The 12,976-nt window shown below is 50.5% G+C and overlaps 1 protein-coding gene across 1 annotated transcript in view; it reads right to left on the bottom strand.

The window, feature by feature from the left end:
* Positions 1 to 8,952: 8,952 nt before the first annotated feature.
* SLC6A11 (solute carrier family 6 member 11) overlaps positions 8,953 to 12,976 on the bottom strand; it is a 134,519-nt gene continuing 130,495 nt past the window's right edge. The window contains exon 14 of the mRNA XM_049641007.1: positions 8,953 to 11,296. Coding sequence (XP_049496964.1) covers positions 11,144 to 11,296 — 153 coding nt within the window. The 3' untranslated portion in view covers positions 8,953 to 11,143. The remainder of the gene's footprint in view (positions 11,297 to 12,976) is intronic.

Genomic DNA, 12,976 nt, shown 5'->3' with positions numbered 1-12,976 from the left:
GAGGCAGTGTGTGTGTGTGTGTGTGTGTGTGTGTGTGTGTGTGTGTGTGTATGCACGTGCGTGCACATGTTTGCATGTGTGTACATGCATGTATGTGTGATGGGGTGTCTTGAAGAGTTGCTTCCCCTGGCCAAAACCATGTCCTTCCCCCTTGTGACTTATTACAATGTCTAAAAGCCCACCATTAAAGTCACATTTCCCTGGGCACAATTTTGTTTGGCGCCTTTTTGAGCACAGGAGAATTTTGCAGTGGAGTAAACAGGGGCCAGGGAGAGGGAAAGTGGCCTGCCCAAAGTCCCATGGGTGGTAGAGGCAGAATAAGGATCCTAACCCCGGGATGCTGCACCACTTACTGGGTACCCCTGGGTGCCAGCGGGGAGGTGGTCGGTGGGTGTGGGAGCATGTACTCCCCACAGAGCCTGGGGAGGGGGCTGAGCAATGCGCTCTCCATAATCAAGGCGCAATCAACGTTAATCAGCGTGTTCTTGAAATAGACCCAACTGGATGGGGGAAGCGAGCAGCCGCCTGGGTTTGTATAGCGGCAATCAGAGGGAGGCAATTTTAGATCCGCGGGAAAAACAGCCCTTTGTCCAGGGACTCTGCCGAGCTCTTCTTCAGAGCCCACTGCAGCTTGGAGACAAAAAACACCACACAGGGGCTGCAGCTGCCTTGGCCCAGGAAGGGGAGCGTTCATGCAGTGGGTCCAGCTGCCTCCAGGGTGAAGTCCAAACTCTTCAGCACCTTGGCTGGGCACCTACTATGTGCTGGGTGCATGGACAGCTTCCATTCCCCACCCCCCCCACCCCCACCGCTGCAACCCTGCTTCCATTCTGCAGGGGAAGGATTGGAGGCTCAGAGATGACAGTGCTTTGCCCTAGGTCACTGGGCTGGTAAGTGGCAGAGCTGGGGTGGGAATCAAGTCTGTCTGACTCCAAAGCTTGGACCTATTTCTTTTATGGGGGGCACCATCAGGCCCAGGAGATGTTATCCTAGGGTAAGCCAACACCCCTAATGGAATTCCTAGGTCTTGCAAAAGTCTCTAGACTTGAGGATTATTGGTTCCAATTTGCTGATGAGGCAAATTGAGGTCCAGAGATGTGAAGGGACAAGTTCAGGGTCACCCAGATGGTGTGTGAGTGGTGGAACCAGGATTCAAACCCACATCTGTGAAGTGCCAAAGCCCACCACTTGAAATCACTAAGCTCCGAGCTTCTTCAAAGACCCACCCCCTGCCCTTCCTCTAGGAAGCCTTCCCTGTTATCTCTGGGGCCACTGTTCCCTCCCCTTTGATTGCTGCTTGGTTACCATGGAACTGGGTGGGTATGGCTGGAAGGCAGACTTCATGGGGTTTTTGGCGACCCAGCATCTTTCCCTCTTCTCTTGGTGCCAGTGCTCCCCTGATTTGTTTTGGGGTGGTAACTCTCAGGCAGAAGGAAATCTTCCTGCCAGAGGCTGTGACTGAGGTGGGAAGTGCTCTGGCTCAGGTATACCCAGCCAGGAGCACAATGAGTGAAGTGCTTTATCATCAGAAGAGAATGTAATAGGGGTGTGCAGGCAGGCTAGGCAGGAGGCCACAGCAGTGGTCCAGGTGATGGCGGATGATCCAGGGCAGTGGCTGAGTCAGAGGAAAGCGGGTGCATTTGAGAGATTTCGAGGAGAAAGAACCAAGGAAATTCACCAATTGCTTGAATGTGAGGAGTGAGGAGGATTTTCCACTTGACAATTTGGCCCTACACAACAGTCACACTTGATTCCTCTCATACCCCACATCTAATCCACTAGGAAATCCCGTTACTTTACCTTTACAATATGTCCAGAATCTGATCATGTCTGCCCTTCTCTGTCTCCACCAGTCCAGTCACCATCACCTTTCTACTGGATTACAACAGCCTCCTCACTGGTCTCCTTGCTTCCACCCAAGCCCACCACTGCAGCCAGAGGGAACTTACCAGAACAGAAATCAAATTATGTCTGTCTTCTGCTCAAAACCCTCATCTCACATCTAGGACAGCCTCCCAGGTCCTTTGTGATCTTCCCAACAACTCTCTCATCTCACTTTCTATACTTTCCCCTTGCTCACTTTGCTTCGGTCACCATGGTTTCCTAGCTTCTCTGGGAACACTGCAGAGAAGGTCTCACCCCAGGGCCTTTGCACATGCTGCTGCCTTTGTCTGGAAGCTCTTCCCTAGACAGCCACAGGCTCTGTCCCTCACCTTCTCAGTGAGGCATTCCCTCACCATTCTATTTAAATTTTTAAAAAATTTTTTAAATGTTTATTCATTTTTGAAAGACAGAGAGAGACAGAGGACAAGCAGGGGTGGGCGGAGAGAGAGGGGGACCAGAATCCAAAGCAGGCTCCAGGCTCTGAGCTGTCAGCACAGAGCCTGATGCAGGGTTCGAACTCACCAACGGTGAGATCATGACCTGAGCTGAAGCCGGACACTCAACCGAGCCACCCAGGCGCCCCTCTATTTAAATTTTTAAAGATGTTTACTTATTTATTATTAGAGACAGAGAGATAGAGATAGAGAGAGAGAGAGAGAGAGAGAGAGAGAGCGCGCACAGGGGAGGGGCAGAGACAGAGGGAGATAGAGAATCCCAAGCAGGTTCCCAGTGGGGGCTTGATCTCACAAACTGCGAGATCATGACCTGAGCTGAAACCAAGAGAGTTGGATGCTTAACTGACCCAGGCACCCCTCACCATCCAATTTAAAATTCCAACCCCAACCCATACTCCCTGGTCCTCCCTATACCTCTGCCTCACTTTATTTTTATCCAGATTATTTCTTATCTTCTGCTATAGCATACATCTTTACTTTTTAAAAAATGCTCATTGTCTTGTCTTCCCACTAGAATATAAGCTCCATGAGGGCAGGGCCACAGCAAGTGCTAAATCATATTTGCTGAATGAAGGAAGTTGTTGAATGATTGTGTCATTTATTGAGACTAGGAGGGACAGACTGGGGGAGATGGGGGTTAGAGGAGATGAATTTAATTGGGAAAACTGAGTTGGAGATGTCCCAACAGACACCCAAAAGGAGATACCCAGGAGGCAGTCAGATATACAAGTTCATAACTTGGTTTCCTCCTCTGAAAATTGGGTTAATAATCCTAGCTCCCTCAATGGGTATGTGAGGATAGGGTGGTGGGGGGGGGGTCTGATGAGATAAAAAGAGTGGCAGTAATTAGCACACAGTCAGCCCTCAACAAAGCAAGGCAGCCTTGCCTTGTATGTCTGCTTCCTTCTCTCCTCAAACAGTTGCAGTGAACTCCCTGCAACACTTGAAGATGTTGGAACGTGGGACCGCCCAGACATGCTGTGCAAATACGTGGCCCAGAGGAGAGATCCTGCTCCATTTACTTCTCCCACATCCTGAGGCTCAGGATCCCCCAGGGGAGGCTGGAACCTGAGGACTGAAGGAATGTTTGTAGTGGCAGCACCCTCCTCCCTTTTCCCACTCGCCATTTCTTCCAACCATATCAGAATCATTCTTCATTCCCCGACTCTTCATTTGTAACCAACCTCTAAGTGGTGAGGAGAGGATTTTTTAAAATAGCTTTATTGATTTTGTTTTTTATTTTTTTGGAATATAAGCAATAGATGTTCTTTGTCGAAGAAAAATTAGATGGTACCAAAAAAAGGGAGTAAATAAAAATCAGCCCAAACCTTATCACTGAGAGATAATCACCGTGTATATTTCAGTGTGTAGCTTTCTCATCTCTGTTCTATATTTTTTTGTGCCCAAATGCGTTGGGGGCAGGACTTGAAGGAAGATAAAGGAAGGTAAGGACTAGGGGGAGGCTGGGCAGATACCAAGGCAGGGTCTGGATGATAGGGCCTGATTGTGGGTACATGGTCAGGGCAAAACCCACAGTCCGGCCCATACTCCTGGTCAGACCATGAGGGGCTGGCCTGCCCTCCTTATACCTTATCACCTTCTGCATATTCACCTAACTACAACCTCCTGGAAACTTTAATATTTTCAATAATATTTTTTCCTGTTTATTTGGAGCTCTATAAAACAAATGACATAGAGCCACTATGTCACCTAATTCACAGAATAACCAAATGAGAGAGTTCCTGTGCTTAGCCCCATTTTACAGATGAGGGAATTGAGGCCCAGGGAGGCACAGTGATTTTGTCCAAGGCATACAAACAGTTCAGAACTAGGACATGGGTCTCTTGACATGGGTTGAGGCCCTTCTGAATGTCATCCTGAGAACGGTGACATGTGAGAATAACTTTTTTTTTAGTTTATTTAGAGAGAGACAGAGAGAATGTGAGCAGGGGAGGGGCAGAGAGAGAGAGAGAGAGAAAGAGAGAGAGAGAGAGAGAGAGAGGGAGGGAGAATCCCAAGTAGGCTCCACTCAGTGCATAGAGCCCAATGTGGGACTCAAACTGACGAAACTGTGAGATCATGACTTGAGCCAAAATCGAGTCGGACACTTAACTCACTGAGCTATCCAGGTACCAAGAAGAATAACATTCTATTTGCCAGACACTTGGCACACACTATTATCTCATTTAATTCTCTCAACGGCCCTGCCAGAAAAGCCCTATTCTGTCCATTTGCACAGATGAGGAAACTGAAGTCAGAGTGAAGCCACTTGCCTAAGGCCACCAGCCATTATGGGGAAGCTGAGAGCTGAAAGCAGGTGTGTCTAGCTGTTGGGGTAATGCTTCCAACAGAAGCAAGGGATAGGGCGAGGTGAGAAGGGTGAATTGCATCCTTTTGTCAAGGGCAGCCTCTTGGTCCCTCATCTGGGCACCCAGAGCGAAGCCTCTGGACCCTGCAGCCCTAGGTCCAATTCTGACCTTACTAGTCAGAGCCTGGACCATGGGGAGGGGGCTTGGGTTTAGCAGCAGCGCCACCTGGTGGCTGATTTGCTGTCACCAGCGCCCGCCTGAGCCCAGGACTCTTGGTGGGAGGGAGGTGACGAGGAAGGAGAGTGAGGCCCAAGGCCCAGTCTTCTCTGCAAGAGACTCAGGCCAACCCAATAGTCACTATTGAGTGACTTAGAGAAAAAACTAAGGACTCCGGGTTTGATACACCTGGCTTTGAATTCCAGCTCAGTCTATGTGACATCGGGTAAGTTCTTCCCCTACCTCTCTGGGCCTGTTTCCATAACTGTAAAATGGGAATGAATCACACTTGAAGTGGTTGTTTTCCAGCTTATGGAAAATACCTGAGCCTATCCCAGGTGCATGGTAGGTGCTGAATAAATGGTACTTCAGGTGGTCAATGGTACTGGCCTGTGCTCTACTCTTTCCTCTGTCCCCTCTCTCCCTCTGACCAGGGGCTCCCACAGAAAAATCCCAGACTTCCCTATTGGGGCCAAGCTCCTGCTCAGACTACCAGAGCCTGCTCCTTCCAGAAATGATTGGCTTTGGAGAGGTACTCAAAAGGCAGGCAGAGAAAATTCCGTGGAGAGTAAGAAAAGCCAAGTGTTGGCTGATTGGTACACCCAGGTGGGGCATCTCCAGAAGAATCAAGCCTGCTCCACTCTTGTGAGGTCAAGTTCACAGAGTCCTGGGCCCAGGCACAACTTGCCCACTGCCTCCTGATGTTTGCAGTTCTGGCTGGGCCTCCCCATCACTGCCAGGTAGGCCCTCCCTGTCCTCATTCCGTCACCTTAGCTCTAATGTCTATGCCCTGCCTCTAGGAGCATTTCCAAGCTCTCCTCCTCCCCTCCTTCACTTCCCTCAAGGCTGCATCCTACAGGGTGCCCCTCAGAGACTTGCTTCCCACAGGGACCCTAAGTGGCCCCAGAACTCTGCATGGCTCTAGTGTCCCCCAGTAATGACCAAGGGCTCTGATAGTTTTTTACAGCTCTTTATGGCCCCTAGCAACTCTGAAGTGCCCCCCAAAAGCCTTCATTTTTTCCAGTGGTCCCCTAAGAACTCCCATACCCACCCTCCAGTATGCTCAACCCCTCGTAACTCCTAAAGGCTCCATCTCTCACTGATTCCACATAATTCTAGCTCCTCATTCAGTACCTCTCAACCTCTCCTGCAGGTCTCCAGGGTTCCAATGGTCCCTTCCACTCTCAGTGCCTCTCATTAGCCCCAAACATCCCTTTTTCCATCTCACTGAACCCCAGTGACCTTCTATCATTTCTGAGAAACTATGGAGGCTTCCAGAAGTCTCGTGTCCAAAAGATATTTCAAGGCTCCTAGAGACTTTCCAGCCTTCCCCACCTGGCCTCCATCATCCGTTTCTCCATGGTCTTTAATGATTCTTCAGTGCTGATGGCTGTGATGGCACTCGATGGCTCCCAAAAGTGGTCTGTGGAAAGTGCATGAACCTTGGAGCCAGAATCCCATGGGGCTGTTACAGCAGCCCTGCAACTATCCAGCTCTGGGACCTTGGGCTGCCTACTCTACTTCTCTGAGCCTGTTTCCTCATTGGTAGAAAATGAACACCATGGCAATCCACAAGGGGATTGAGGGCAAGGTGATACATATGAAGGATCCCCGCATGGTTTCAGCACCGAGTGGGTCTTCAGTGCCTTTTGATTCCCTTTCCCATGGTTCCCCACTCTATGGCAAGCCAAGAATTTGTTCGTTGGAGGCCCTGTCCCATGGAGCACCCACTCTGTGCCAGGACTTGCACAGTGCTATCCCAAAGGAGCATGGTGTTACTTAACCCCCTTGCTCTGAGAGAATGAGGAGGGGCCACCCTCACAGCTGGTGAGGTTGTACAAGGAGTTGTAAGAGTATACCAGGGATGGGGAGGACTTTCGTTTCCACCATGTTCCCCCAAAGACAGTACACTACCTCTACTTTGGCTCGGGCTGTTCCCTCATCTCAAATGTTCTTCTCGCTGGTGAAATCTTCACATCCCTCAAGGTGCAGCTCAAGTCCCACATCCTTGGTTAAGAGGTTGGGCACATGGGCTCTATTTAGACCCAACAAGCCTTGGTCCAGCCTAGCTTCTTCATCTTCCAGGAGGTATATCTGGTATCATTTGGGTAGGTGGGGGGGAAAATTTTTTACCATCTCCAGAATTTTAGTTCCTCCATATGAAAATGGGATTAATAACACCTCTTAGATTTGTTGTGATGCTCTGGTGAAGTAATGTAGGAATGACACTTGGAACACAGTAGGTGCTCAGTAAAGAGTTCTTTCCCCATGCTTGGCACTCCCAGAGCACTTGGGCCCCGGCACATTCCACCCTGTAATTTCTCGAACAGTACATGTGCATCCCCGCCCCCCCCCCCCCCGTAAAGTGATCTTATTCAAACCTGAGAGGCAGAGAAGGCCAAGAGTTGGCAACAGATGGACTTTGCTCCCTAATGGCTAACAAGCTGCCTGGGTCAATGATCCATTTGATTTTTAACAGTCTGAGACAGTGCAGAGTGTCTCTAGGGGATTCTTAAGCCAGATGTTTCCTCTCTGCATTTCATTTTCTTCACCTTTCTCCCAATGGCTAAGCTGAAGTCCAGAAAAGTGGGCAGACTTGCCCAGGGATGCAGTGCAGAGCTCAAACTAGCTGGAGAAGGCTGGGGATAGGAAGCAAGAACAGCTTCTCCATGTACTTACCTCTGTCCAGGGGAGTGTGGACACCTGTCCTCTTGACCTGAAAGAGCAGAAACATTCAAGGAAAGGGGATTTTCCATTTGTCTTAATATCCCCAGTTCTAGGTCCAGGCAGGAAACATGACGGGTACACAGTAAAAGCCTGCTGAATACATGACCCAATTTATAAAATCTGCAGCCCTCAGCAGAAAGTATCAGCTCCTCAGTGCCTGATTCCCTCCCCTGCCCCCTTTCCCCAAACCAGAGGAAAATCTCCTAGGTCTGAGTAGACTTTGACTTCACTTCCAAACCTCCTCTGTGCTCTGGTTATTTGCAGTGCCTAACAGAGCTAGGCTGCAGGGTCACATTTGGCCATCAGGGGTCACTAGCACACACTGCAGGCTACAGGGTCTACTGGGTAAAATAATGCCATAGGTTACAATTCTGTAAGCTTAAGTGTCTGCAAATCAGATTTCCTGGGGATGAGGGAGACCCACATTTCTGTGACCCGGTCTCTTTGTGTCTTAAATTCTTTGCACCAACTGCTTGATACACTTTCAGACACGAGGAGGGAATGGTGGCAGATAGGTGACTGTACCAATCCCTGTGGCTCTATGAAATTATTAAGTTCTCAGGGACCCTCTGGCCATCAGAGATTTTCTGAACCTGGAACTCTGTGGGAACGCGTTCCTTGTGAGCGGATGCTACTGCCTGAGAGAGGGTGAGAGGCCAAGACAGGTTTGGGTGGATCCTGAGATCAGGGATTTTAAACAGAAGAGCCAACCACACAGGAATGAGCAGACACTGTATATGGATGATCTTACTGTTCTGTGGACTATCCTGGAGCCCAAACCAGGGCTGCATGTTTCAAATTGTCATGTCTTTCCACCCTACCTTGTCTGCCTCAGACATGCAGGTCTGCCAGCATGGAGACAGTAAGGCACAGTGATTCAAGACTGGGTTTTGAGTTCAGACAGACCTGACTTCTCTGTGTCTCAATTTCCCCTATCTGTAAAGTGGGGGATGTAATATGTGGGAGGAGCCTCTGTTATGGGACTATTTTGAAGGAGTAAAGAGACAACTTTTGTAGAGGACCTAGCACAAGGAGATGTTCAATGTATGGCGAGGAAGGAAAGGAAGTGTGGGCTCCTACAACACCCCTGGGTGCTTCTAATATGTAATCCTGAGTTAAAACGGCAACCTCCAAGTATGGAACCAAGGTGGTTTTGCAGGTATATCGTGGAGGTAATACAGTACAGGAAGAGCAACTCAATGAATACCACTCTGCTGGGAACAGCCACATATAGTGTGTTCATTCCTTTAATTTTTAAAAATGAGTAAGCAGACAATCGTGTGCCCTTTGAATACCCAATAAAAACGTTCATTATGTAAAACAGTACAACCTTTTTCATTTTTTAATAATTCTGTAAATATCTCAGAAAGGATGTATTGTTTCTAATGAATATCAAAAAAGTCACCACAATGACATTTCCCCTGCCCCCACATTTCCCTCCCTGCCCCACCCCAAGTTGCCCAAATACTAGTAGGAAATTACAAAAAACAAAGCAAAAGCCCTCCCTCCGTCCTGCCCCATGAGTAGTGTTAAGTGAGTGAAATGTTAAGTGCCACAGGTACAATGCAGTGTGTCCCCAGAGAGGCCTCAGAGCTGTAGGTGGAGAATCGGTAGCAGCAGCAGGGGGGAGTCTCCTTCCCCGGGACCTGGTGGGAGAAGAAGAGTAGCCGAGGACAGACACAAGCAGAGGCTCAGCACAAGGCCCAATCTTCCCGGGTCCACTTCTGGGGCCACCAGGTCAGACAGCGTAGGGAGAGCCAGGCAGGCCTGGGCAGTGTGTGCCAAAGGGGGCCCAGAACCAGGCGTCCCAACCTGCCTCGGGGGTGGGCATTGGGCATCCCTTCTAGCAAACTTGGGCTTCAGGTGGGGGCTGGCCAGAGCAGAGAAGCTGTCAGTTTGGAAAGTTTTGGGTGAATCAAACAGGTGGGTTCCCTATGGGAAACTCAAGTCTTAGTTTGGAGAAAGCTCCTGTTTCCATCAAATAAAACCGGCAACATACAGGAAAAGGATAAAGAATGCACCTTCCCTGTCCCCAAATAACTCAGAATCCAAGAGAGAGGGTTGATGAAATCCAGTTAAAGAAGAGAGGTCAGGCAGAGGGGTCTGAGGCAGCACTGGCCTCACCCCCCAGCAACCCCAGGCCTGCACAGAGGGAGGGGTGGGAGCCCAGTTCTCCCCTCCAGTATAAGTGCCAAGGCTTCTCAGCCACCTGGTGAGAGAGGCAGGTAGGATGGCTCCCAAAAACAGGGTGGGGAAGAAGCCTCTGTGAGGAGGGTCTGCTGGTGATAGGAAAGAAGATGGGGAGGACTGAGAGGAAGTAGGACAGGGGGAGAGAGAGGAGGGCAGAGGACAGTAAGAAGGAGAAGAGGTGACAGGCAGATGGAGAAGGGGTCAGAGGAGAAAACCAGGGTTCAGGCCCTACTATGGCTCCTTCCCCTGGGAGGCTGGTGGAAGGTTCTAGACACAGATCCCTGCTGGGGCAGCGGCAGGACAAACAGCCACAAGGGAATAGCGGCTGCTTCCTGACCCCAAATATTAGCGCCCAGGAGATGCCAGTGAGCCCCATGAGAATGGAGAGGCAGAGATGAGGGGGGAGAGCAGATGGATAGGACAGGAGGAGCCCTTTCATGGGGGCTGAGGACCTGGAAGGACTTCAGAGAATGGAGCCACTCACAGATGCATCAAACTAGAGTTTTAGGGGGAAACACCACATCATTTTCGCAACAAACTTGATTTTAAATAAGCAGGAGGTGCAATGCAGGGATGATAGCTTGGGAGTGAGTCTTCAGAATAATCCCAGATCAAGGTCAGGCCTGCCAGCCAGTGAGGCACACCGAGAGAATCCCCAAGAGATGTGGCAGGGCCAGGAAGGACCTCAGAGATCACCTGATCCAGCCCTCCCCATTTGAGAAGTGGGGAAACTGAGGCCCAGGGAGGTGATGGGAGCGCCCAAGGTCACTCAGAGGGATCAGGGCGGAGGTGGGGTTGGGGGTGGGCTATAACCCAGGAGTCCTGAGTCTGGTGGGACTTTCTCTCCTCTGACATAGCCTTGCTGTCTGCAAACCCACTACTAAGGGATTGGGGATGGCAAGGGCAGGATTTGAAGGCAAAGGCTTCCTGGGGACATGGAGGACAGGCAGCTCATCAGGGACGAGCATGGGATGCGGTCTGGTCAGCTAAAAGGCTGACGGAGAACAGGCATCACTCCCACCCCACCTGCCCCACAGCCCAAGTATAAAAGTTTGACCATATGATACAACTTCTCCCTACCCCCTAGAAAACATTGGTTAACACCATCCTAGCACAGAAGATTCTGCTAGTCCCTGCACAGTATTATCTCTTTGTAATGTTACTTACATGATAACTGGGGGCAAGGAGGGGAATGGGACTTTCCAGAGTGTACACGGCCACCTTAAAATTAACTTGTTAATAAATCCTGTGCAAAACGAGCAAGCCTCTATCATTAGGTGAAATACATGTTTCAGGTATTCATTTACACACATGGGGTGGGGGGAGGAAAGGAAGGAGAGGCATCCGAGGTGGAGGTGTTGCTCAGAAGTGTGTCTCCTTCTCTGTGATGGCTGCAATGGTCCCATCGCCCTTGAGTTTGGCGTCACAGTCATTAACCGTCACCGTCCGTGGGCCTCCCCCAAGCTTGCCCCGCATTTTCAGATCAGCGCTGGGGATGGTCAACTTCCGGAATTTCTACGTGGAGAGGAGAAGAGCTGTCTGAGAGGGACTGCCGGGGTCCCGGCACCTGCCTTGGCCTCTCCCACCTGCATGGGTGGACACCACAGGGCCACAGAGCCATCAGACCAAGATCTGGGCCTTAGCGCTGTCACTTAGAGCTCTGTTCTAATGAAATGACCTTCGTGGGTCTCAGTTTCCTCCTCTGGAAAATGGGGACAATGAGGAGTAAGGAGATGGCTTGTACAAGTGCTTAGCCTTGTACCTGGCCTACTGGGTGTAATCAGGGGCTGACCACCTCGTCCCTCCCTGTGGTGGAGAAGAGCAGCTGGGCTTTGAATCTCTGCTCAGCCACTCACTAGCTGTGTTGGGGAAGTTATCTAACCTCTATGAGCTGCACTTTCCTGTTCTGTGAAATGGGATAATAGTACTTGCCTCCAAGGGGTGTTGTATGAGGGAGCTAAGGCTCACTCTAGGGCTGTTTACATGAAATGGGTATATTTCCCACAAAAGGGATGTGATCACATTGCCACTGTCCAGGGGAACACGTGGTGTGTGCCATGTGCTCCTCTGGCCACGCTTGAAGGTGGGAACATTGTCACAGCCACAGCCCCATTCCACTTGGAAAGTGGCTAGCACTGGGCTGGGCACAGATGGCATGACTCTCATCCTGACTGTACCAGTGAGGGAGCAGAGGACACAGGCAGACTCCTGACACACGTCTGCTGCCACAATGCTGCCTGGAGCCCCACACCTCAGCTTCACATGTACCCCACACATTCCATCAGGAGAAGACACTATACCAGGATTTGGGATGTCCTTGCTGGGCATAAAACCTTTCCCCCAGGGAAGCCGCAAAGACTCGGGAGGCCTGTTTTTTCATGATCAAGGTTCTGTCTTCTCTTGCAGACACTGCCATGCCTAAGAGGCTGAACCTACGTTGTCCAGGTGGGATAAGCAGCCCGATTCCCCCGTGCTGAACGCCTCCTGTGTGCCAGGCACTGCACTAAGCTCTTAACACAGGACAGGGGCAAAGACTACTGGCTCCAGAGCCAGGCGCTTGGGTTTGAATCACAGCTCTGCCACTGAACTGGGGCAAGAAACTTAACCTCTCTGCGTCTCAGTGTCCTCATTTGTCAAAGGGGGAGAACAAGGGCACCTGTCTCCTAGGATTAACATAAGGTCCAGTTTAGTTGAGCTTGTCACAGACTAGCACAGATATCTATCCTCACAGCAGTTCTCAGAGGCGTAAGTACCAGTGACCCCATTATTCCTTCCAGATCCTTCCTGTCAGCTGGTAGAACCTTCAGGGAAGGCCTGGAAACCAGTTCTGCTGTCTTTAACGAACCTTGCTGTCTGTGGAGGCAGGTATGTGAGCTTAGGGACGTGGAAGCAGCTCAGGAAAGTAGCCTCTCCTTCCCCAGCCCTCCCTCGCTCCCTCCCTCCCTCCTTGCCAGGCCTGAGCTGATCTCTGGAGGATTTGTAAGGCGACATAGAGCATTCCTGAATACCAAAGGCCACAGAAGTTTGGACAGGGGCCGGCAGGGACCACGGACATGGTTTGGTTCCAGATCAAAATTCACCAACTGCCCTTGACCTATATTCCCTGCAGGAGCCAAGGAAACTTTCTTTGGGGGCATGAGCAGGTCTGAGAAAGGGGCTTTCCCTCTCAGCTTGCTCCTTCTGGCTGGATATGTG

Source organism: Panthera uncia, chromosome A2, assembly GCF_023721935.1.
Source record: "Panthera uncia isolate 11264 chromosome A2, Puncia_PCG_1.0, whole genome shotgun sequence".
NCBI lineage: Eukaryota > Metazoa > Chordata > Mammalia > Carnivora > Felidae > Panthera > Panthera uncia.
Note: the sequence above shows the minus strand (reverse complement) of the source record. Positions and strands in the feature narration are given on the sequence as shown.